This window comes from Delphinapterus leucas, chromosome 7 (assembly GCF_059928025.1).
Source record: "Delphinapterus leucas isolate spDelLeu-1000000601 "Yukka" chromosome 7, BTC_Dleu_Yukka2, whole genome shotgun sequence".
Classification (NCBI taxonomy): domain Eukaryota; kingdom Metazoa; phylum Chordata; class Mammalia; order Artiodactyla; family Monodontidae; genus Delphinapterus; species Delphinapterus leucas.
The window spans coordinates 47,196,065-47,223,335 of record NC_143135.1 but is presented as its reverse complement, the minus strand read 5'-3'; the positions used below and the strand labels follow the sequence as shown (position 1 = coordinate 47,223,335).

Sequence of the window (27,271 nt, the reverse complement as noted above, 5' to 3'; positions counted from 1 at the left end):
CTTTTCCTTTTTAATACAATTTTCTTCCTTCTCCAAAGGAAACCAAAATTATGAAAATTGAGTATTCTAAAACATTTTTGATACATTTACTACATACATATGTGCATGTGTGTATGCATGTATGTGTATATCTGTATATGTACATATATATGTAATAATATTTTAGAATATTTTATTTCGTTTTAAAATATTTTAAAACTACATCTGGTTTCATTGTAAGAAAGAAGTGAGACCAGAGCATATCAGGCCGTTAGAACACACTTTAATTGCTTTGTATACAAAGTGATGATTTTTTTTTTTCAAAGTGATGATTTTTATTGGAAGTACTCTACTTTCTCCACTTTATCAATGCTCTGTAAAAATTTTAAAAAGTGTTCAGAGCTCTTTTATTTACCATCTAGGGGAAAACCTACATATATTGCCTAGTACTTTCTTTAGGGATATTTTCATTTCTTTGTTTCTTAGACTGTAAACAATGGGATTAAGCAGAGGTGTCAGTACTGTATATGTCACAGCCATCAGCATATCTTCACGGAATGAGTCACTGTCCTTGGGTCTCAGATAGACAAAGCCAGCAAATCCATAGTGTATGCACACCACAGTGAGGTGGAAGGAGCAAGTTGAGAAGGCCTCATACCTCCCCTGGGCAGATGGCAACCTCATAACTATGGACCCAATGAAGACACAGGAAATCATAATGAAAATAAAGCTCCCCACCAAAACAAAGGCAGAGAAGGCAAGAAGAACCATTTTCTGAAAAAAGGTGTAATCCCAGGCAAGGGAGACTACAGATGTAATGTCACCAAAAAAGTGCTTGACGGTGCTGGAATCACAGAACGACAAGTTGAATATTACAAGGACAATGCACAGTGACACCACAATCCCAGTAACACAAGAAGCTGTCATGAGCTGAGAGCAGATCTTTTGGGTCATCAAGATGGTGTAGTGCAGCGGGCTGTGAATAGCAGTGTAATGGTCATAGGACATGGCAGCCAAGAGTAAGCAGTTGTTAGCTCCCAAGACAAAGAAGAGAAACATCTGTGTGGCACGCTCAGGAAGAGAAATGGTCTTGCTTTCTGATAGCAAGTCCACTAGCATGCGGGGGGTGATTACCATAGTGGTACAGGTTTCTGAAAAGGACAAACCACAGAGGAAAAAGTACGTGGGGGTGTGAAGATTGTGATTGAGCTTGATGGCCACCATTATGGACACATTTGCAACTAGGATGGTCACATGGGAGAAGAAAATCATCACGAAGGAGAGATCTTGCCCGTCTGGGAAACTGGAAAATCCCCACAGAAGGAATGTGCTCACTGTGGTATGACTGTCCATCCTCCTGGTGCACATAACAAGTCTCCTCCAAAGGTGCAGAGGTTCTTGGGGTCAAGACTCTGATAAGATTGTAGAAAGCACTGATGTCACCTGGCCTTTAATCAAGGACATTGACAGACAACTCTTAATGAGAAAGCCTGAGAAATGAAAGTTAAATGTACCTGGCTGAATTCCAGGTCAGGACTCAAGAGTGATGAAGAAAAAGATGCTCATAGGAGAATGTATGTAAATGCCATACAGTAGCCCCCAATATATTCTGGGAACCCCCTAATTTATCACCCCTTTCTATCTTCTACAGTCAGAATATGAATGAATGAGGGAAATATGAAAAAAAAAAGTTCATTTTCTCACCTACAGGAGTATGAGGAGTAAAGGGTATACAATGTTTATGTGTGGTCTAATCACAGCCTGGCATACATAAGTACTTAACAATGTTGACTGAATCAATACTAACTTAAGGAGAAGTAAGGAAAATTTTTCGAATGGCTTCCAAACATTCTTGGAAAATAATTCTATCCTCAGAGGTGCTCTCCAGAAGGCAGTGGCTGCTTGGCTGACAATTATGCCAATGACTTAATAAGAGAATTTACCATTTTGAAATTTGTACTATTTTCTGTACATAACAATGAGTTGAAGTGGAGTTTTTCAATAATTGTCTGTCATTCAGGCAGATCTTGGAAGCAAAATGGTTATGGATAGACTATTCTCATCCTGGATGGCTCATTTGGTTCATGATGTTATGATCAATTCCTGAGCTTTCAGGAAAACTTCCAGGATAAATCTAGCTGATATACTGGTGGACAAGACTTCTTTGCAGCACAGCTCTTTAAGAACTCAACTTCCTCAGGTCATTTTCATCCATTGTTAAAATATCCACTCTGTGTTTGAGATGACAGCATGAAAGTAACATACAGAGTTTCCAAACAATACATAACTTGGTTTCAGGCACTAGGGAATGAAAGGAAAACAGTGAGAAGACATTGGTGTGGAGTTGTAGGTTGGGGAAAGACTGGTAAAGACAACACTGGAAAGTATTTTGTAGGATCCACAAAGCTTGAAGAAAAGAGAAAATATACCTTTATCTGGAAAGTCTGTGTGTTCTTTATGTACTGAAATACTGGAAAAAATTTACAAGGCAGTGATGCAGGTAACCAGTATTTATTCAAAATCTGAAATATACTGGACAATACGCTGTGTGTTTGATAGAATTTTCTCACTAGGTTTCTCCCAACAATTCTGTGTGGTAGGTATTTCAATCCTGATATTACAAAAATTGAAACCAAGGTACAGGTTGCTTAACTGACTATGCAAAGTCAATGAATTAATTCGAAAAATATTTAGTTAATGTCTATGATGTATTAGTCAATTCTCTGATGGGAAATATAACATGTGATAAGACACATATGACCTCTCCTATCTCAGACTGAGAAAAATGCCATGAAGAGAATTAAAGGAAAGTGATATGGCAGTGTGGGACTAGGTGGCTACTTCCAACTGTAGAGTCAGGAAAGCCTTTTCTATGGAACTGATACTTACTTTGCGACTAGAATTGATAAGCATGCACCATATAAGATCTAGGGGTAAAACATGACACTCGCAGGAAACACTACTGCAAAGACCCCATGGTGTGAATGAGCTTGACATATTTAAAGAATATCAAGATAGCCACTGTAATCAGCCCATCTCTCTCATTTATTCTCTTAAATACCTTATGAGATAAATAGTAGTATTGTGTTCATGTTTGAAATAAGGAAACTATGGCTTAGGGAGTTACTTAATTTGTGAAGGTGATAAAGTTTGTTAAAGGAGGAGCTGGTATTTATACCCAGGCAGAATCACTTGGAAGAAGACCTTCTTAACTAGTAAAGTTAAAGTGTCCCTGCAAGTGCCCTAGCATGGCATTCAAGGTTTACCTGTCCATCTCATCTTCTGCCACCAATCTCTACATGGAAAGCATCCCATCATCTCCCAAGCATGGAATGCCCCTTGGTGGCTCTCCTACTGTGCACACATTGTTTCTCTATTTGCAGTGTTCTTCCCCCTGCTTCTTAAACCACAGTCTTTGTTTCAAACCCAGTTTAAATGTCACCTCCCTAAATGTAAATTGGTGCAACCACTGGGGAAAACAGTATAGAAGTTTCTCAAAAGACTAAAAATAGAACAGCCATATGACCCAACAATTCCACTCCTGGGTATAAAACCCAAAAAACCTCAAAAACGCTAATTCAAAAAGACACATGCACTCCAGTGTTCATAGTATTATTTACTATTCCCAAGGTATGGAAGAAAGCTAAGTATCCGTCAACAGATGAATGGAAACACACATGTATACACACCATATATATATATATATATATATACACACACACACACACACACACACACACACACACAAATGGAATACTACTCATCCCAAAAAAGAATGAAATTTTGCCATCTGCAGCAACATGGATGGATTTTGAGAACGTTATGTTAACTGAAATAATTCAGACAGAGAAAGACAAATACTGTATGATATTACTTATATGTGGAATCTGAAAATACAACAAAGTAGTGAATAAAACAAAAAAGAAGCTGACTTACAGATATAGAGAACAAACTAGTGGTTACCAGTGCAGAGAGGGAAGGGAGGCGGGGCAATAAAGGGGTAAGGGGGGAAAAAGGCTTATTATAGGATTATACAAAATCACGTGTGTGAAACTTTTAAAATTGAAAAGCACTATAGAATTTAAAGAATCTTTCATTCAATAAAATAATTTCATTACACATATATATGTTACAGAAAAAATACAGTTTCATCTTGATTGCTTTTGAATTTTATTAAAATGAAATTCTACCCAAAAAAAGTCATCTTCCTAAAAAATCATCTTCAATCACTCTGATTGAGTTAATGAGTTCTGTGTTCATATCTGATTGTATTAGGATGACATTTTAACATATCTATCTGACTTCTATACTAGTCAGAGCAGAGGGCTATTTTACCATTTCGTATCCTACCTGCAGCAAAATATGGTAAATATAAAGGTTTATGTCATGAGAGTTCAGTGAGTAAATGGAGTGCCATCTTCCCCCAGGAAGCTTCCCTTGTCTTCTTTCTAGATGCACTGACTAATTATTTCCAATTAAATTGTTTTCTCTGTCATTTAGTTAAATGGGACATGTACTAAATGTTGTTCACTGTCTCTTTCAATACATTTCAAGACCCATTAAGATATAGCCACATCACCTAGCAATGTGATAGTATCAATACATACCAACAGCACTTACAACAAACCCACAGCTAATATAATACTCAAGGCTGAAAAGCTGAAAGCCTTCCCACTAAATTCTATAACAAAACAACGATGCCCACTCTCATCTCTTCTATTCAACATAGTATTGGAAGTTCTAACCACAGCAATTAGAAAAAGAAATAAAAGGTACCCCAATTGGAAGGGAAGAGGTAAAACTGTCATTGTATGCAGATGACATGATACTCTATAGAAATCCTAAAGACTCCACATAAAAACTATTAGAACTAATAAATGAATTCAGCAAGGTAGCAGGAACAAGATTAATATGCAGAAAACTTGCATTTCTTTATACTAACAATGAAATATCAGAAAGTAAAAAAAAAAATCCCATTTAAAATTGCGGCAAAAAAAAATAATTAGGAATAAACCTAACCAAGGATATGAAAGACCTATATGCTGAGAACTAAAACATTGATAAAGGAAATTGAAGATGATACAAAGAAATGGAAAGATATCCCATGCTCTTGGATTGCAATAATTAATATTGTTAAAATGGCCATACTACCAAGGCAATCTACAGATTTAATGTGATCCCTATCAAATTACCCATGACATTTTTCACAGAGCTAGAACAAATAATCATAAAATTTATATGGAACCACAAAAGACCCAGAATTAACAAAGCAACTCTGAGGAAAAAGAACAAACCTGGAGGCACATCCCTCGCAGACTTTAGACAATACTACAAAGCTACAGTAATCAAAACCACATGGTTTGGGCACAAAAACAGCCATATGATCAATGGAACAAACATAGACAGCCCAAAAATAAGCCCACACACCTACAATCAATTAATCTTTGACAAAGGAGGCAAGATGGTACAATGGAGAAAAGACAGTCTCTTCAGCAAGTGGTACTGGGAAAGCTGGGTAGCCCCATGTAAATCACTGAAGTTAGAACACTCTCTCACACCATACACACACACACAAACTCAAAATGGCTTAAAGGTTTAAATATAAGACATGACACCATAAAAATCCTAGATAGAACATAGGTGAAGCATTCTGAAACATAAATTGCAGTAATATTTTCTTAGTTCAGTCTCCCAAGGTAATAGAGATAAAAGCAAAAATAAACAAATGGCATGTAAACAAAATTATGCTTTTGTACAGCAAAAGAAACCAAACAAAATGAAAAGACAACCTATGGAATGGGAGGAAATATTTGCAAATGATGCTACCAACAAGAGCTTAATTTCCAAAATATACAGACAGCTTATGCAACTCAATATCAAAAAACCAAATAACCCAATCAAAAATGGATAGAAGACCCAAAGAGACATTTCTCCAAAGACATACAGATGGCCAACAGGCACATGAAAAACAGCTCCACATTAGCTAATTATTAAAGAAATGCAAATCAAAACTACAATGAGATATCACCTCACGGCAATCAGAATGGCTGTCATTTAAAAGTCCACAAATAATAAACACTGGAGAGGTGGTGGAGAAAAGGGGACCCTCCTACACTGTTGGTGGGAATGTAAATTGGTGCAGCCACTATGGAAAATAGCTGGGAAGTTCCTTAAAAAAGTAAAAATTGAGTTACCATATGATCCAGCAATTCCAGTCCTGCGCAATATTGGGAAAAGATGAAAACTCTAATTCGAAAAGATACATGCACCCTTATGTTCATAGCAGCACTATTCACAATAGCCAAGACATGGAAGCAACCTAAATGTCCACTGACAGATGAATGGATAAGGAAGATGTGATATATATATATATATATATGTGTGTGTGTGTGTGTGTATATATATATATATTATACACACACACACACACAATGGAATATTATTCAGACCTAAAAAAGAAAGAAATAACGCCATTTGCAGCAACATGGATGGACCTAGAGATTATCATACTAAGTGAAGTAAGTCAGAAAGAGAAAGACAAATATTATATGATATCACATATGTAGAATCTAAAAAAAATACACATCAACTTATTTACAAAACAGAAGCAGACTCACAGACAGAAATCAAACTTATGGTTACCAAAGAGGAAAGGGGAAGGGAAGGGATAAATTAGGAGTATGGGGTTAAAAGATACATACTACTATATATAAAATAGAAAACAACAAGGATTTACCTTATAGCACATGGAACTATATTCAATATCTTGTAATAACCTATAATGGAAAAGAATCTGAAGCTGTACACCTGAAACTAATACAATGTTGTAAATCAACTACAGTTTAACAATAAAAAAAGACAGGCAAAAGAATAGGAAACTAGGGATGAAATTACTTAAAATAAATGAATAAATGCATGACTCAGCAAAGAAAAACAGTAAATACATACCAGTATTTAATACATGTTTGTTTAATGAATAAAGTGTATTTCCCCTCTCCCCCTCTAAACTTAGAACAAAGAAAAGAGGACTATTACTTTCCGGCCTGGACAATATGCTTCACTTTCTGTGGCATCAAATAAGACACAATTGCCATAACTGCTGCTATAATAGGGAGCATAGAGAAGGAACCAAGATGGCGGAGTAGAAGGACGTGCTCTCACTCCCTCTTGAAAGAACACCAGAATCACAACTAGCTGCTGGACAATCATTTACAGGAAGACACTGGAACTCACCAAAAAAGATACCCCACATCCAAAGACAAAGGAGAAGCCACAATGAGACGGTAGGAGGGGCGCAATCACAGTAAAATCAAATCCCATAACTGCTGGGTGGGTGACTCACAAACTGGAGAACACTTATACCACAGAAGTCCACCCACTGGAGTGAAGGTTCTGAGCCCCACATCAGGCTTCCCAACCTGGGGGTCCAGCAACGGGAGGAGGAATTCCTAGAGAATCAAACATTGAAGCCTAGTGAGAATTGATTGCAGGACTTTGACGGGACTGGGGAAAACAGAGACTCCACTCTTGGAGGGCACACACAAAGTAGTGTGCGCATCGGGACCCAGGGGAAGGAGCAGTGACCCCAGGAGAGACTGAAACAGACCTACCTACTAGTGTTGGAGGATCTCCTGCAGAGAGGGGGGGGGCGCTGTGGCTCACCGTGGGGACAAGGACACCAGCAGCAGAAGTTCTGGGAAGTACTCCTTGGCATAAGCACTCCCAGAGTCTGTCATTAGCCCCACCAAAGAGCCCAGATAGGCTCCAGTGTTGGGTTGCCTAGGCCAAACAACCAATGGGGAGGGAACCCAGCCCCACCCATCAACAGTCAAGTGGATTAAAGTTTTACTGAGCTCTGCCCACCAGAGCAACAGTCAGCTCTACCCACCACCAGTCCCTCCCATCAAGCCTCTTAGATAGCCTCATCCACCAGAGGGCAGAGAGCAGAAGCAAGAAGAGCTACAATCCTGCAGCCTGTGGAACAAAAACCACATCCACAGAAAGACAGACAAGATGAAAAGGCAGAGGGCCATGTACCAGATGAAGGAACAAGATAAACCGCAGAAAAACAATTAAATGAAGTGGAGATAGGCAACCTTCCAGAAAAAGAATTCAGAATAATGATAGTGAAGATGATCCAGGACCTCGGAAAAAGAATGGAGGCAAAGATCGAGAAGACGCAAGAAATGTTTAACAAAGAACTAGAAGAATTAAAGAACAAACAAACAGAGATGAACAATACAATAAATGAAATGAAAACTACACTAGAAGGAATCAATAGCAGAATAACTGAGGCAGAAGAACTGATAAGTGACCTGGAAGACAGAATGGTGGAATTCACTGCTGCGGAACAGAATAAAGAAAACAGAATGAAAAGAAATGAAGACAGCCCAAGAGACCTCTGGGACAACATTAAACGCAACAAGATTCGCATTATAAAGGAAGGAGAAGAGACAGAGAAAGGACCTGAGAAAATATGTGAAGAGATTATAGTCGAAAACTTCCCTAACATGGGAAAGGAAATAGCCACACAAGTCCAGGAAGCGCAGTGAGTCCCATATAGGATAAACCCAAGGAGAAACACGCCGAGACACAAAGTAATCGAATTGGCAAAAATTAAAGACAAACAAAAATTATTGAAAGCAGCAAGGGAAAAACGAAAAATAACATACAAGGGAACTCCCATAAGGTTAACAGCTGATTTCTCAGCAGAAACTCTACAAGCCAGAAAGGAGTGGCATGATATAATTAAAGTGATGAAAGGGAAGAACCTACAACCAAGATTACTCTACCCGGCAAGGATCTCATTCAGATTCGATGGAGAAATCAAAAGCTTTACAGAAAAAAAAAAAAAAAAAGAAGCTTTACAGACAAGCAAAGGCTAAGAGAATCCAGCACCAGCAAACCAGCACTACAGCAAATGCTAAAGGAACTTCTCTAAGTGGGAAACACTAGAGAAGAAAAGGATCTATAAAAACAAACCCAAAACAATTAAGAAAATGGTCATAGGAACATACATATCGTTAATTACCTTAAATGTGAATGGATTAAACACTTCAACCAAAAGCCACAGGCTTGCTGAATGGATACAAAAACAAGATCCATATATATGCTGTCTACAAGAGACCCACTTCAGACCTAGGGACACATACAGACTGAACATGAGGGGATGGAAAAAGATATTCCATGCAAATGGAAATCAAAAGAAAGCTGGAGTAGCAATTCTCATATCAGATAAAATAGACTTTAAAAGAAAGAATGTTACAAGAGACAAGGAAGGACACTACATAATGATCAAAGGATCAATCCAAGAAGAAGATATAGCAATTATAAATATATATGCACCCAACATAGGAGCACCTCAATACATAAGGCAACTGCTAACAGCTATAAAAGAGGAAATCGACAGTAACACAATAATAGTGGGGGACTTTAACACCTCACTTACAACAATGGACAGATCATCCAAAATGAAAATAAATAAGGAAAGAGAAGCTTTAAAAGACACAATAGACGACACAGATTTAATTGATATTTATAGGACATTCCATCCAAAAACAGCAGATTACACTTTCTTCTCAAGTGCGCACGGAACATTCTCCAGGATAGATCAAATCTTGGGTCACAAATCAAGCCTCAGTAAATTTAAGAAAATTGAAATCATATCAAGCATCTTTTCTGACCACAACGCTATGAGATTAAAAATGAAATACAGGGAAAAAAACATAAAAAACACAAACACATGGAGGCTAAACAATACGTTACTAAATAACCAAGATAACACTGAAGAAATCAAAGAGGACATCAAAAAATACCTAGAGACAAATGACAATGAAAACATGACAATCCAAAACCTATGGGATGCAGCAAAAGCAGTTCTAAGAAGAAAGTTTACAGCTATACAAGCCTGCCTCAAGAAACAAGAAAAACCTCAAATAAATAATCTAACCTTACATCTAAAGGAACTAGAGAAAGAACAACAAACAAAACCCAAAGTTAGCAGAAGGAAAGAAATCATAATGATCAGAGCAGAAATAACTGAAATAGAAACAAAGAAAACAATAGCAAAATCAATAAAACTAAAAGCTGGTTCTTTCAGAAGATAAACAAAATTGATAAACCGTTAGCCAAACTCATGAAGAAAAAGAGGACTCAAATCAATAAAATTAGAAAAGAAAAAGGAGAAGTTATAACAGACACCGCAGAAATACAAAGTATCATAAGAGACTACTACAAGCAACTCTATGCCAATAATATGGACAACCTGGAAGAAATGGACAAATTCTTAGAAAGATATAACCTCCAAAGACTGAACCATGAAGAAACAGAAAATATGAACAGACCAATCACAAGTAATAAAATTGAAACTGTGATTAAAAATTTTCCAACAGGGCTTCCCTGGTGGCGCAGTGGTTGAGAGTCCACCTGCAAATGCAGGGGACACGGGTTCGTGCCCCAGTATGGGAAGATCCCACATGCTGCGGAGCGGCTAGGCCTGTGAGCCATGGCAACTGAACCTGCGTGTCTGGAGCCTGTGCTCCGCAACAGGAGAGGCCAAAACAGTGAGAGGCCCGTGTACCGCAAAAAAAAAAAAAAAAAAAAAAATCTTCCAACAAACAAAAGTCTAGGACCAGATGGCTTCACAGGTGAATTCTATCAAACATTTAGAGAAGAGCTAACACCCATCCTTCTCAAACTCTTCCAAAAACTTGCAGAGGAAGGAACACTCCCAAACTCATTCTATGAGGCCACCATCACCTTGATACCAAAACCAGACAAAGATACTACAAAAAAACAAATTTACAGACCACTATCACTCATGAATATAGATGCAAAAATCCTCAACACAATACTAGCAAACAGAATGCAACAACACATTAAAAGGATCATACACCATGATCAAGTGGGATTTATCCCAGGGATGCAGGGATCCTTCAATATACGCAAATCAATCAATGTGATACACCATATTAACAAATTGAAGAATAAAAACCATATGATCATCTTAATAGATGCAGAAAAAGCTTTTGAGAAAATTCAACACCCATTTATCATAAAAACTCTCCAGAAAGTGGACATAGAGGGAACCTACGTCAACATAATAAAGGCCATATATGACAAACCCACAGCAAACATCATTCTCAATGGTGAAAAACTGAAAGCATTTCCTCTAAGATCAGGAAAAAGACAAGGATGTCCACTCTCACCACTATTATTCAACATAATTTTGGAAGTCCTAGCCATGGCAATCAGAGAAGAAAAAGAAAAGGAATACAATTTGGAAAAGGAGAAGTAAAACTGTCACTGTTTGCAGATGACATGATACTATACATAGAGAATCCTAAAGATGCCACCAGAACACTACTAGAGCTAATCAATGAATTTGGTAAAGTGACAGGATACAAAATTAATGCACAGAAATCTCTTGCGTTCCTATATACTAATGATGAAAAATCTGAAAATGAAATTAAGGAAACACTCCCATTTACCACTGCAACAAAAAGAATACAATACCTAGGAATAAACCTACCTAGGGAGAAAAAAGACCTGTATGCAGAAAACTATGAGACACTGATGAAAGAAATTAAAGATGATATCAACAGATGGAGAGATACACCATGTTCTTGGATTGGAAGAATCAACATTGTGAAAATGACTATACTACCCAAAGCAATCTACAGATTCAATGCAATCCCTATCAAATTACCAATGGCATTTTTTACGGAACTAGAACAAAAAATCTTAAAAATTGTATGGAGACACAAAAGACCCCAAATGGCCAATGCAGTCTTGAGGCAAAAAAACAGAGCTGGAGGAATCAGACTCCCTGACTTCAGACTATACCATAAAGCTACAGTAATCAAGACAATATGGTACTGGCACAAAAACAGAAACATAGATCAATGGAACAAGACAGAAAGCCCAGAGGTAAACCCACGCACCTATGGTCAACTAATCTATGACAAAGGAGGCAAAGATATACAATGGAGAAAAGACAGTCTCTTCAATAAGTGGTGCTCGGAAAACTGGACAGCTACATGTAAAAGAATGAAGTTAGAACACTCCCTAACACCATACACAAAAATAAACTCAACATGGATTCGAGACCTAAATATAAGACCAGACACTATAAAACTCTTAGAGGAAAACATAGGAAGAACACTCTTTGACGTAAATCACAGCAAGACCTTTTTTGACCCGCCTCCTAGAGTAATGGAAATAAAAACAAAAATAAACAAATGGGACCAATGAAACTTCAAAGCTTTTGCAGAGCAAAGGAAACCATAAATAAGACAAAAAGACAACCCTCAGAATGGGAGAACGAATCAATGGACAAAGGATTAATCTCCAAAATATATAAACAGCTCATGCAGCTCGATATTAAAGAAACAAACAACCCAATCCAAAAATGGGCAGAAGACCTAAGTAGACATTTCTCCAAAGAAGACATACAGATGGCAAGAGGCACATGAAAAGCTGCTCAACATCACTAATTATTAGAGAAATGCAAATCAAAACTACAATGAGGTGTCACCTCACACCAGTTAGAATGGGCATCATCAGAAAATCTACAAACAACAAATGCTGGAGAGAGTGTGGAGCAAAGGGAACCCTCTTGCACTGCTGGTGGGAATGTAAACTGATACATCCACTATGGAGAACAGTATGGAGGTTCCTTAAAAAACTAAAAATAGAATTACTATATGATCCAGCAATCCCACGACTAGGCATGTACCCAGAGATAACCATAATTCAAAAAGATACATGCACCCCAATGCTCAATGCAACACTATTTACAATAGCCAGGTCATGGAAGCAACCTAAATGCCCATCGACAGACGAATAGATAAAGAAGTTGTGGTACATATATACAATGGAATATTACTCAGCCATAAAAAGGAACAAAATTGAGTCATTTGTTGAGATGTGGATGGACCTAGAATTTGTCATACAGAGTGAAATAAGTCCAAAAGAGAAAAACAAATATCGTATGTTAATGCATAAATGGTACAGATGAATCGGTTTGCAGGGCAGAAATTGAGACACAGATGTAGAGAACAAACGTATAGACACCAAGGGGTGAAAGCCACGGCGGGGTGTCGGGGGGTGTGATTAATTGGGCAATTGGGATTGACATGTATACACTGATGTGTATAAAATTGATGACTAATAAGAACCTGCTGTATAAAAAATAATAAATAAAATAAAAAACAAACAACCCAATCCAAAAATGGGCAGAAGATCTAAGTAGACATTTCTCCAAAAAGACATACATATGTCCAAGAAGCACATGAAAAGCTGCTCAACATCACTGATTATTAGAGAAATGCAAATCAAAACTACAATGAGGTGTCACCTCACACCAGTTAGAATGGGCACCATCAGAAAATCTACAAACAACAAATGCTGGAGTGGGTGTGGAGAAAAGGGAATCCTCTTGCACTGTTGGTGGGAACATAAACTGATATAGCCACTATGGAGAACAGTATGGAGGTTCCTTAAAAAACTACAGATAGAACTACCATATGACCCAGCAATCCCACTACTGGGCATATACCCAGAGAGAACCATAATTCAAAAAGACACATGTACCCCAATGTTCATTGCAGCACTATTTACAATAGCCAGGTCATGGAAGCAACCTAAATGCTCATCGACAGACGAATGGATTAAGAAGTTGTGGTACATATACATGATGGAATATTACTCAGCCATAAAAAGGAATGAAATTGGGTCATTTGTTGAGACGTGGATGAATCTAGAGACTGTCATACAGAGTGAAGTAAGTCAGAAAGAGAAAAGCAAATATCGTATATTAACGCATATATGTGGAACCTAGAAAAATGGTACAGATGAACCGGTTTGCAGGGAGAAATTGAGACACAGATGTAGAGAACAAACGTATGGACACCAAGGGGGGAAAGCAGCGGGGGGTGGGTGGTGGTGGTGTGATGAATTGGGAGATTGGGATTGACATGTATACACTAATATGTATAAAATGGATAACTAATAAGAACCTGCTGTATAAAAAAATAAAATTAAAAAAATTAAAAAAAGAAAATGTAGAAAGCATCTATATATGCGTTGGCAATGCTACATGACATTATTCTTAAAACTATTTAGAGAGAAACCAACTATGTTTACATCAAACAAAATAAATACTAAGGAGAACAAGTGGCATATTGAAGAGGGGTTAACAAATGCACTGAAGTATAAGCATGGACGCTTTCTGGAGAATATGGATTTTTTTCCCTATAGCCTCTCAACTAACCTTAGTGAAAATTCTACAATCACTAGGCTCAGGATGCAAGTTGGGGCATACAAAATTTTCAAACAAGTCTCTGCTCTGTGTAGTCCAGGAGTCAAGCACACCCACACACACACACACACACAAAACAACCCAAACAACAAAAACCCAACCTCCTGGGAATTCCCTGGCAGTCCAGTGGTTAGGACTCCACGCTTCCACTGCAGGGGGCAAGGGTTCGATCCGTGGTTTGGGAACTAACATCCCACATGCCACATGGCAGGAAAAAAAAAAAAAAAACCAACCTCCTCACAATAAAACGATGTAAACCTAAAAGAAGAAATGACTAACACATGTAGGGAGGTTGGAGGAGAATTCCGAGGGACAAGACAGTTGAATTGTCTTTCTAAGAATGCTGTTTTTAGCAGTCATAAAAGGGGAAGAAGAACGCTACAACTTATAGAAAACAACATGTACAAAGTAGAAGAGTCACAAAGGATAAACTGTTTTTTGGAAACAGTGGGATGGTCCCCATATAGGGGAGGTTTGAGGCAGGAAATACGGTTAGTGCAGTTGCACTGAGGGAAGCCTTATAATCAACTAGCCAAGCAACTGGCTCTCTAGACTCTGACTGCCTTGCTGTGTATATGTTATACATGTACACTTACCAGCTATATCACTTCTGGCAGACTAAGTAACTCTCTAGGCCATAGGTTCCTCACTACAAACATGGTCGTGATAATGGCACTTATCTCTTGGGATAGCCATGAGGATATGAGATGGTGTAACTGAAGCATGCAACGAAGCCTAGAAATTATTAGAATTATCTACTTTGTAAGCAAAAGGTACCTAAAAATCTAAAATGGAATGTACAGTGATTGTAGATTGGACGTAGAAAAGCTGGTAGCAGATGAAGGAAAGGACTGGGAGAGGGAAAAAGTAGAGGCTGTGGCAAAAACCCACGAATGAGAAAGTAGAATGCAGGAGACATTTCTTATTCAGGATCCTGGAATCTAGAAAGTGTGGACAACAAGAGAGGATGAGGAATCAAAGTAATCCAAGCTGGGTCCTGAAAAATGAGTAAAAGTCTATAGGAAACAAAATGGAGGAGGAGAAGTTGGGGCAGAGGGAACCCCACATGCAAGGGCACAGCAGCATGAAGGATCATGATGTGTTTGGAAAAGAGAGGGCACTACTGTCTGCTTTGAGTGTAGGGTTACTTAGAGGGATGTGGTGGAAACTGAGCCAGGAGCAGCATCTAGGGATCCATTTGCGATGAGCATCAAATATCATGCTGGGGTATTTGGATTTCCTCCTATAAGCAGTGTATAGTCATTCACTGTTTTTGACACTATTAGTGACTTAATATATCCTCTGTTCAGGAATCCAATATCTGGTTACGATGTAGTGAATAAAAATGCAACGGATTTGTGACTAATAGAAAACTACAGAGGCACCGTATTCACCCTATTGGATAGGTCAAGGACAATGGCAGAGAGAAAAAAACAAACAACAAAAAAGATGATGGCAAAAGGACATCTGGAATTTTGGAAGTGAATTTATGTGTATAAAGGCGAGGAAGAAATCAAAATTGGGGTCTGACGGTAGCTCTCTAATGACTGCAACTAAATCAAATAGGAAGTACAGGAGAAAAGTCTGACATGTGGGGGAAATATGACCAATTCTGCTCTGAAAATCTTACATTCAATACTAGGAGGACATTTTGGCCCGGAAATGTGCCAAAGAAAATTGGAGATTCCTTTACGGTAGAGGTTAGAATCGCAGAGTTATACAAGGTGAGTGATAGCTAAAGCAGTAAGAATGGAAAAATGTTTCCTTTAGAGGAAATAGACTGGAAAACCTCCAGAGGAAAGAGAGTGGAGTGGTCTCAAAGACAAGCCATTTGGGTCTAGCCTGAAGATTGCTTAGGCAGATGACTGTCCCACCTTAGCATCTTTGAGTTAGCTGTGAAACATGCCAGTAATGCCCTCTCCCCTAATCTTCACCTGTTGGTTGCTTTTGCCATTGTTTTCCATTTAAGCACATTGCCTCCTCAGAGAGGGCTTCCTTGACTCCACAAACCAAAGTAGTCATTCACTCTTTCATCACAGAGATCCTATGTGTCTGGTCACATTTTGTGTTTCCCATGTATAAAACTGCCTGGCCCATCACATGCATTTAGTCAGTATGTGTTGAATAAATTCACGACTTTTATAGTCACTTAAGCACTCTATAACTCACTTTATGTTTTATAAAATCGAAATGAAATTCCAAGCACATAGACTTGTGAGGATGACATGAAACATCTCTGTCTAACCCCAGCATATTGTCTGGCACATTATAGGTATTAGGTGGGTGCTGGTTACCTGGCCTGAATCCTCTTGTATTCTTTGCCCATAACTACAATGCAAAGAGAAAACAGCAACCCTTCACATCACAATATATTTGTTAGTCCTACAGAATAATTTCCAGCCTATGTTTCTTTCTCTTGCATACTCCTTCATTTTCCACTGCTGATTCCTTACTATTTTTCTTCCCCTTCACCTTTAACAATGACTGAAGTTAAAATCAAAATTCCATGGAGTGTCTTCATGTCATTTTTCTGCCCTTACCTCTTCAAGATTGGAATAATAGTTGAAATAAAAATATGATTTACAAAACTGATCTGAGGAATTGGAGTTTATTCCATTCAGGTCTGCACTTCAAAGCAAACCACATAACAAGTATACCTGCTAGAAAATGTCCTGGAGGTTTTGCTAAAAAGTCCAAAATTTGATTAGAACATCATGACCAGAATATGCCACTCTAAATGAGACAGTGCCTTCAAAATCATTTTGACGCCAAGCTAATCCATTAACATTATATTAGGCATCTGAAAAGACCTTCAATGAGAAATTATTAAGAACTTAAAATTATTGACATATATTAAGAACTAATGATATTTTAAATCTCAAGCTTTAATTATTACCATGGATAGGAACCCAGTAGAAGTTACAACAAGTTAAATTCATTTATGTGGTCAGGTCATTGTCACAATTATTACTTTTAGAGCCAGTACATGGTGAAACACTGATGGAGAGAGGATTTCATTGAAGGAAAGTTAAAGTTCTTTTGGAAAATTTTACTGATCTCCCTAATTTAAAAAAAAATGTTATTTTCATTTTATTTAAATTATTTGATTATTTTATTCATTCAGTCAATAGTTTATGAAGCACTCCTGAGTACCAAGTTACCATTATATCTAAAAGAGCATTTGAAAAATGCAGCATCACAAAATCTGGTGGATGAGAACAAAGCAATTTTATTCATATTTCCCTCTTACATGCAGATCCAGGTTGGAAAAGAGAGAGATAAGAATGCTTTTGTGAGTATAATCCAAGAAGATGCTTGGGCCCACTCCATGTTATTTATACAGATTTTCATACTAGAATTATTCTCATAACTCGGACTCCTGAACTTTAGTTCAGTCAAATGCATTTAGCATCACTTTCTCAGGCTCTCCCATGAAGAGGTGCCTGGTAGCTCAGGTCCCCCTGATTAAAGTCCAGGTGACACTGGTGCACAAGGATATTTTACAATCATCTCAGAGTCTTGACTTCAATAACCCTGCACCTTTGGAAGAGAGCTGCTACCAAGAAGTGCACCAAGAAGATAGGCAATTATACCACAGTGAGCACATTCCTTCTGTGGGGATTTTCCAGTTTCCCAGACCTACAGAGTCTCCTCTTTGTGAAGATTTTCTTCTCCCAAGCTACCATCCTAGCTGCAAATGTGTCCATAGTGGTGGCCATCAACCTCAGTCACAACCTTCACAACCCCATGTAGTTTTTCCTCTGTGGTCTCTCCTTTTCAGAAACCTGTACCACCATGGTAATCATCCCCCACGTATTCGTGGACTTACTATCAGACAGTAAGACCATTTCTCTTCTCAAGTGTGCCACACAGATGTTTTTCTTCTTTGGCTTGGCAGGCAATAACTGCTTCATCATGGCTGCCATGTCCTATGACCGTTACACTGCTATTCACAACCCACTGCACTACTCCATCCTGATGACCCATAAGATCTGCTTTCAGTGGATGATGGCTGCTCGGGTGGCTGGGTTCCTGGTTTCTGTGTGCACTGTCCTCAAAGTATTCAACTTGTCTTTCTGTGACTCCAACACCTTCCAACACTTCTTTTGCGACATCTCACCTGTGGTCTGCCTTGCTTGTGACTATACTCCCTAGCATGAAACGGCTATTTTTCTGTTCTCTGCCATTGTGTTGGTGGGCAGCTTTATTTTCATTATGATTTCCTGTGTCTTCGATGGGTTCATGGTTATGAGGATACCCTCTGCCCAGGGGAGGTATGAGGCCTTCTCAACTTGCTCCTTCCACCTCACTGTAGTGTGCATACACTATTGGATTTGCTCGCTATGTCTATTTGAGGCCCAAGCACAGCGACTCGTTCCCTGAAGATATGCTGATGGCTGTGACACGTACGGTGCCAACACCTCTGCTTAATCCCATTGTTTCTTTTTAACGTCAGTGATTATATTTTTCAGATCTAGAAATTTCCCTTGGTTATATTTCATAATTCTATTTCTTTGCTGAAACTTTTCTGTTTCAAAGAAATAGAATTTCAATGATTGCTTATTGAAGCATTTGATGGCTGCCTTAAAATCCTTACCAGATAATTTTAACATCCTTTCCATCTTGATGTACACATATATTGTCTTTTCTCATTGAATTGTGATTTTTCTGGTTCTTGGTATGACAGTGATTTTTACTGCAGCAGAGACATTTAGGATATTATGAGACTCTGGATCAGATTCAATCCTTTTTTAGGAGGATGTCCCCTGTCACTGCAACTACTAGGTGAATGTGTGTCTCTTCAGCTTCCTGCTGAGCACTAGTGACACAGCTCTGGGAAAATGGAGCGCTGACACCCACTGCCTCCTTGCAGATGAATGAGATGCAAATGCAGCTCCCGCCACCACCCTGTCATCTCCTTCCCAGTTATAGTGTGATGCCAATTTGCACACCTCCTTCCTTCCAAGTAAGGTCAGCTCCTTGTTGGGCCCCACTGCCACTAGGGAGGGGGGACCTGCAGAGCTGGCTCACACTGCTCTGTTGTTGCAGGTGGAGGGGGAAACTCAGGTCCCCACTGGACCCCTACTCACAAGGGGGGTGCGGTTACAGGGGAGCAGAGTACCAACTAGTACCACCTCACACTTCCTCATTGTCTCATTGCTGCCACATCACAGAGGAGGTTCATTTCCCTGCTGGACCCCACTGACAATACCCTGGCAGGGGAATCAAAGGGTGGGTGGGGTGAAGAATACCTCCCTGCTTGGCCCCATTGAATCCTGCCAGTGGGAGACAGGTACGATTTTTCCACTGGTATTTGTCTGGAGTAAGACAGGTATTGCAAAAATGTTTTCTATTCTGTTAAGGTCACCCTTTTCCCAGTTCTTTGGCTAACAAGAACAGACTTTTCTTAAAGCTTTTTTTGGTCTGTGTCTCTTGATGGTTCTGAGTTGGAGGTTCGTGCAGCAATCTGTACAGGATATATGGAAGCAATAAGAAAATGCAGGGATTGAGCACCATGTGATTTCCTCAGGTCCAAAGTCCCTAGGGGTTTGCCTTCTTCTCTGTCCCGTTTAGAATCTTCCTATGCTTGTTTGTTGCTTCATCTAGGAATGTTTTTAGTAGTAAAAGGGAGGACCTGAAAGGTATGGAGCAACTTCATCTTCAATGAAACCAGAAGTCTATGCCTTCAAACATTTAACAGTATTTTTCCTGCTTCTTATTTACTTTGTGACAGAAAGTTGATCTAATACAAGTTTGCCTGACATATCCAGATGTAGGAGTCTGCATACTTACTCTGAACAGAAAGGGCTGGCTAGAAAGAAATGTGTCACAGACAAATGAAAGTCCTCTAGTGGTGAAGTATGAAAGAGCCCCTCATTCTGCCCCTCCACAGAGAGTATGTGCCTTAAAAGAAGTCCGAGTATTAAGAGGATACTTGTGACCTTGAACTTTTGCTTAACCTTTATATGCCTCAGTTACATCTTCTGTAAAGTATGAATTAAAAAACACCTTTGGGGGTTATTCTGAGGATTCATTGGGTCACTACTTGTAATTACTGGGAACAGTAACTGGAAAGTAGTAAACTATCTCCTATTGTTAGCTCCTTTGCTAATTCTCTTGCTACTGCTGCTACTACTCTTACTAACATTTGACTTGTACGTGTTCTAGCTCTCCAACCATTCCAAGGCGTGAGGGACCCATTATTCAGCAGAGAGCGATTACATAGCTTTTACTAAACCAGGCTGAGATGCTATTTACCAATCTGAGTTAAACAGTGTCATGGCAGTGGTGTAAGTGTGGTGAGCATGGGTTTGTGTAAAAGCCTATCACAGGTGTAGCAGGATCTGACACAAACGTTCCATCACTTGAATCAGGCTGACATTCAACAGATTCAAAGGCCGCCAAGTCAGGGGTTCATGCTAGAGCAAAACTTTCATACATCCACTCATTTATTAATTTTTCATTCATACATTTTAAATATACATTTATGCTTACTGTGTTGCAGGAAGTGTGTAAAAATTAGACACACAGGAAAAGAAAGACATTAAATGTGAAGAGCCCAGCATTCTGGAGAAAACAAATACTGAATCTGTAGTTGCAAGTGCACTGAGTATTCTGAAAAATAATGTGTGCGTGTGGGGGGGGGGGGGTGGTCTACGGGGGATAACAGGTGTACTTAATTTGGTCTGGTGCCTGAAGAAGGCTTCCAAGAGGATGGGAAACAACATTTAAGTGCATACATATAGCATAAGTTGGTGTTACAAAGGTGAGAGGGAAAATGCATTCAGGCAGAGGTACTGCATGTGACAGTGTCCTAAGGTGGCAAAGAATATGGACATACTTGTGGTTTTAAAAGAATACCAATGATACCTAGAGTCTGAATGTTTGGGGAATGAGGGAAGAGTGCTGAGAGATAGAAACATAATAGGGACACATTCAGGACTTTGAAACATGTTAAGAATTGTTGCCTTTATTCAAAGTCTGGGGGATATTAACAAAGCAATTAATCTATTTAGATTTTTTTGTTTGTTTTGTATTGTTTATTCAAGACCCATTTATTCTCTAGTTCTGCCCACATGGAGACACTCTCCTTGAAAAGGCGTCCCTTCACTTTAACACCTTGTGCTGAAAACACGTGTTCCGAGGTTTCAACTATGAGATCCACATTCTTAAAGCACTAATTCTTTTTTTTTTTTTTTTTTTGCGGTACGCGGGCCTCTCCCATTGCAGAGCACAGGCTCCGGACGCACAGGCTCAGCGGCCATGGCTCACGGGCCTAGCCGCTCCACAGAATGTGGGATCTTCCCGGACCGGAGCACCAACCCGTGTCCCCTGCATCGGCAGGCGGACTCTCAACCACTGCGCACCAGGGAAGCCCTAAAGCACTAATTCTTAAACCTCATCTAGATTTCTCCCCTTGGATGGGGGGAGAGGGCCGAAACACAGCGAAGAACCGCTCAGGACTGTGAGCTCTGCTCGCGCAGAAGACCTTGCAGCTGCCCTGACCACCCAGCTGGAGCCAGGATTAGGGCCCTGAGATGAGGGGCGCCTGCTGGGCTGCCGCCAGCGCCACCGCCCCCAGCTCCTGTCCTCTTCACTGGCTTGCTGCCACCTCTAGTTTCCCTGGAGTTTGGTGATTCCAGACGGTCTCTGCTCACACTTCTGTATCACGCCTGCTGCCTCAGCACTGCTGATCCACACCAAGGGGGAAAAGCACACAGAACTGCTTTTCAACACACCAACGTTCCACACAAAAGTTACTTTATAAGCCTGCGGGTTCTTTTTTCATCAGAGGACATTCCCAAGGCCATGACTTCCCCCTGCTCCCCACTGCCCTCTCAGGCACACTAGACATGCGTGGCCACCATGCTGAGTCGGGCACACCCCTCGGCTCCACTCAGGCGCACTCTCCTGGAGGACTGAGGGCGCTGCCCTGGGCTCATAAGCAGGATCTGTCCTGAAGCCAGGAGTGACAAGAGCCAAACCTGCAGGTCGATTCCACTGACCAGCCGCCCAGGACCGAGCTGGGCCCACGGACCTTGGTCTGGATTGTGTTGGCTGGTCCTTCTTGCCTACGTTCACAGGCCAACAGCCAGTGTCCTTCCTTCCCTGCTCATCACTGCACCAGCGGCTCACTCCTACCTGCTGCCCTCACGCGCCTAGCAACCTCGTGTTCCGGGACCAGCCAAGAACTGAGACCCCAGCAGGCCCCTAGTTCCCAGCAGGCAAACTCCCCATTAAACTACTGCTGCCTAGCCTTGTTCTCGAGGCTTGAGAGCCGGGAAAGGGCGGAGAGCATGGCAAGCCGCGGCGCCCCCAGCCCCGGACCCGCGATGCTCCGCGGAGGCGTCGGAACCTCCCACTCTGCGCCCGCCTGTCCCGTGGACCCGGGCGCACCTCCGACCACCGCGACCCAGGACGGAGGCGCGGAGCTCGGCCGGCGGCGGGCGCTGGGGTGGGCGGGGACCCGGGCTCCGGCCCCGAGGCCGCGCGGACCCGCCAGGCCCACCTCCGTCCCCGCCGCCCGGAAAGCAATGTATTTAGATTTATGCCATGGTTGGTATATGGAGAATGAGTTGTAAGACAGTAAGAGAGGGGAGAGGAAAGCTGGTTAGAGTTCTATTAGCTAGGATTCTCCAGAGAAACAGAACCACTATAATGTTGTTGTTGTTGTTATTTTAAAGGAATTGGCTCACACATTTATGGGAGCCGGCAATTCCAAAATGCACAGGGCGGTCCAGGAGATTGGAAATTCCAGTAAGAGCTGATGTCACAGTTTTGAGTCCAAAGGCACCCTGGAGACAGAATCCTTCTTTTTAAGGGGACTTAAGTCTTTTCTCCTAAGGCTTTCAACTGATTGGATGAGGGCCACCCACATTATGGACAGTAATCTGCTTTATTCAAAGTCTACCGATTTAAATGTTAATCACATCTAAAAAAACACCTTTGCAGCAACATCTAGACTCATGTTTGACCAAACACCTGGTCACTGTAGCCTAGCCAAATTGACACATAAAATCAAATATTACAGGAGTACTACTGTAAAAGAAATATATAAGGTGGTAGCTGGGGAAAAAAGTGCTGACAATGAAAATGAAGAGCAATGGGAGATAAATATTGTACTCAGAATGTACAAGACTTTGTCACTGAGTGCAAACATGTGGAGGGAGAAAAATAAATTACCCTCAGGTTTCTAATCAATATGTTGATTGAATGACGGTGCCTCTTATTAGGCTATGGAACATTGGAGGGGAGCAAGTTGGGCGTGGAAGGAGATAATTACTTTAGACAATTTGTGCTTGAGACTCAATAGACAAAAATATTTTTGTCTAAGGCACTAAATACAGGACAGGGAAACAGAAATAAATATGGCAGTCATCAGTGTATACAGATAAATTAAACTTCAAAGGGGAAACACAATCTAGTTCCCTCAATCTTCCTTAACAGGCTGCATCTGACCACGAAAAATCACTTAAAGAGCTTGTTTACTCACTCCCTAGGAATTCAGGAACCCTGCTTATTTCCACAGAGAAGTCACCAGTTTTGACCTGACATAAGCATTCACAGCTGGTTTGGTCAGGGGCATCTCATCCTGTTCTTTTATGAAGTCTCCTGTAACTAGGCTAGAGCCAGACTAGGAACACAGGCCAGCATTTATGCGTCCAAAAAGCCCATCATCTACAGACAACCATGCAAAAAGAAGGTGTCCAGTAATTTTACTGTCTGGTTCCACTTGGTCATCTCCCCTCAGAACGTACTCAGTCATAACTATAATTATCACACTCATTCCAGGACAAGCTGCTGTTGAAATGGACACAGTCTCAAAAGTTTGGAGGTCCAAAAACCTTAACTTATAGCAGAGTACAACTTTGGAAAAGATGTGAATAAAATTTTATAGAATTTTCTGCAGATTATTTTTTCATGTTAACCAATTTGTGTTACTAATTAATAATTAAATTTCATTTAATTAATGGTAGCTCACTATGGGCTTCTAATTTACTTTCTCATATCAGAAAATCTAACCCTGACCTTTACTAAGAGCCTTCCCTTTGTCTAATAACATACAGACCAATATATTTTGACCACAGACACTCTTTGTCCTTTTATTGTTATTTTATGGTCTATCATTAGATCAAATACTAAAAAAATTACAAATGAATTAAGAAAATATTTTTCTAGCAAGCTCTCTCTTTACCCCCAAGCTGAGGTGAGCAAGTGAAGCTAGACTAAGCACAAAGGAAAAACAAAGCAGTCTTCATCGAATAGGAAGAGGCGATTTTAAAGGTCATTGCAAGATTAGGGAGAGTGGCCAAGACGTCGGAGTACAAGGACACTGAGCTCACCTCCTCTAGGGAGCACACCAAAATCACAACTATATGCACAACAACCATCGATGAAAAAGGCTGGAACCTACCAGAAAAGATCTTCTACAACTAAATATACAAAGAAGGAACCACAACAAAACAGGTGAAAATGGCGGACTCGCGATATAATCAAACCCTATTACCCCCGGGTGGGCGACCCTCAGACTGGAGAATAATTATAGTGCAGAGGTCCTCCCACAGGAGCAAAAGTTCTGAGCCCCACGTCAGGCCCCCAGCCCAGGCGGGGGTTCAGCACCAGGAAGACGACCCCCCGAGCATTTGGCATTGAAGGCCAGTGGGGCTTAACTGCAGGAGCCCCTCTGCAGGGGGAAATAGACACTCCACTCTTAGAGGGCGCACACGAAGTCCCACGCACACCTGGGCAAAAGCAATAATTTGATAGGAGCCTGGGCCAGACCTACCTGCCGGTCTTGGAGAGTCTCCCGGAGAGGCAGGGGGCATGGCTGCGGCTCGCCCTGGGGACAAAGTCACTGGCAGCAGCTTTTCTTAGGAGCTACTTCTGCTGCGTGGACGCCGCTGCTGGCGGGCGCCATTTTTAAAGTCTTCCTCCAGCTCATTAGCCCAACAGCCTGCAGGTGCCGGCGCTGGGACGCCTGAGGCCAAGCAACTAAGTGGGCGAGGACACAGCCCCAGCCTTCTGCAGACAGGCTGCCTAAAGACTAAAGAGCCCCCAGCTGCCTTTAGCCGCAGCCCTAGACAATGCCCTGCCCACCAGAGGGCCAAACCCCAGCTCTACCCACCAGGGGGCAGACACCAGCAAGTCCCACCAGGAAGCCTGCCTCTAGACCAACCTCACCCACCAGGGGGGAAACACCAGAAGTAGACACCAGAACGGAGGCCAGACCCTACCCTGGGACCAGCTGGGCCCTGGCCACGCCCACTAGCCGGCCAATGCAACCTTCAGGACCTCCCGGACCCCATACCCAACTGTGTCAGGAACCAGCCCCCACACCGATGATCTGAAACGAGCTCCAGGATCTCTGAGCCCTGCAGCCAGCTCCAGGAATCAGCTCTTCCTGCCAGTATCTGGCACTAACCCCAGGACTTATCTTCAACTGCCAGTGGGTGGGCAGCAGCCTCAGAATCTTTGGGGCCCTGACTCCACCCACCACTAGCCAGCATGAGTCCCGGGACCCCCTAGAGTTCTGCAACCAGCCACCTCGTGACCAGGACCCACTAAGCAGCAGCCAGCAGCATCCGCACGAGGGAGGGCCTGGCAACCAACCAGACTAGGAGCCATCCAAGCCCACCAGACCAGCCACATGCCCACCACAACAGAAGGACCCATGCAGCCCTCTTAGGGGGAACCCCTAGAACATATAGCTTGGGTGACGAGAGGGGAGTGCACTGCTGGGACGCATAGGATGCCTTCTACAGAGGGCCACTTCTCCAAGGTTGAGAAATATAACTAACCTACCACAGATATAAAAATAAAAAGAGCAACTTAGAAAAAACGAGGCTGCAGAGGAACATGTTCCAGACAAAGGAACAAGGTAAAACCCCAGAAGAACTAAGAGGTATGGAGATAGGCAATCTACCTGAGAAAGAGTTCAGAGTAATGTCGTGAAGATGATCAAAGAACTTAGGAGGAGAATGGATGCACAGATCAAGAAGTTAAGTTTTTAACAAAGCTCTCTCTTCAGAGCCTCATTAATCTCACTGTTTCTTAAGCTGTAGATGAGGGGGTTCAACATGGGGATCACCACCGTGTAGAGAACACAGACACCACCTTGTTCTGATCAGTTGAGAAGCTGGACTTGGGCATCACATAAATGAATGTGATGGTCCCATAGAACAGAGTGACTGCTGTGAGGTGAGACGTGCAGGTGGAGAAGGCCTTGTGGTGCCCCTCGGTGGAGCGCATCTTCAGAATGGTGATGAGGATGTAGATGTAGGAGATGGCTATGACAATCACCGTGACCACAATGATGGAGCCAGCTGTAAATGAGGGGACAACTGCGGGGATGCTGATATCAGAACAGGAGAGTTCAACCAAAGGAGCAAAATCACAGAAAAAAATGATTGACTCGATTTGGTCCACAGAAAAGTAAATAATAGAAGCAAATAGTAAAAGAGCAAGCATTGAGAAAACCACCTACATAAGCCACTGTGAGTAACTGAACATAAACTCGTGTGGACATTCTGGTGGAATAAAGCAGTGGGCTGCAGATTGCCACGAAGCGATCATATGCCATGGCAGCCAGAAGGAAGCACTCAGTTGACCCAAAGAAAACAACTGAACCAAGTTGAATGGCACATCCAAGATAGGAGATGGTATTTCTCTCCACCAGGAAATTTGCAAGCATATTGGGTGTAACAGAAGATGAATAGCCTATGTCAGCAAAGGCCAGGTGGCTCAGAAAAAAAAACATAGGATGATGGAGCTGAGAGGAGATTCTGATAAGAATGACTGTGCTGAGATTGCCACATATGGTCACCAGGTAGATACAAAGGATGATCGTGAAGAGGATGACTCGAAGAATTGGATCATTTGTTAAGCCCAGTAAAATGAACCCTGTCATTGCAGTATTGTTCCAATGCCCCTGGGAATCCATGAGATCGGGTAGCTGCTACCAAAATGAACCTG

The 27,271-nt window shown here is 41.2% G+C and overlaps 3 protein-coding genes across 3 annotated transcripts; 1 reads left to right on the top strand and 2 right to left on the bottom strand.

The window, feature by feature from the left end:
- Positions 1–364: 364 nt before the first annotated feature.
- LOC111169204 (olfactory receptor 10T2-like) lies at positions 365–1,603 on the bottom strand. Its single transcript, XM_022563231.3, is given in 2 exon segments — positions 365–399; positions 402–1,603. Coding segments are annotated over 2 exon segments (981 nt in total). The 5' UTR covers positions 1,348–1,603.
- On the top strand, positions 1,477–25,917 carry LOC111169205 (olfactory receptor 10Z1-like). Its single transcript, XM_089915859.1, is given in 5 exon segments — positions 1,477–1,553; positions 17,815–18,628; positions 18,630–18,737; positions 22,384–22,855; positions 25,727–25,917. Coding segments are annotated over 5 exon segments (1,662 nt in total).
- A 220-nt stretch (positions 25,918–26,137) lies between these two features.
- On the bottom strand, positions 26,138–27,239 carry OR5P2 (olfactory receptor family 5 subfamily P member 2). The gene is given in 3 exon segments (XM_022563237.2): positions 26,138–26,396; positions 26,399–26,701; positions 26,703–27,239. Coding segments are annotated over 3 exon segments (930 nt in total). The 3' UTR covers positions 26,138–26,306.
- Between the last annotated feature and the right edge of the window lie 32 nt (positions 27,240–27,271).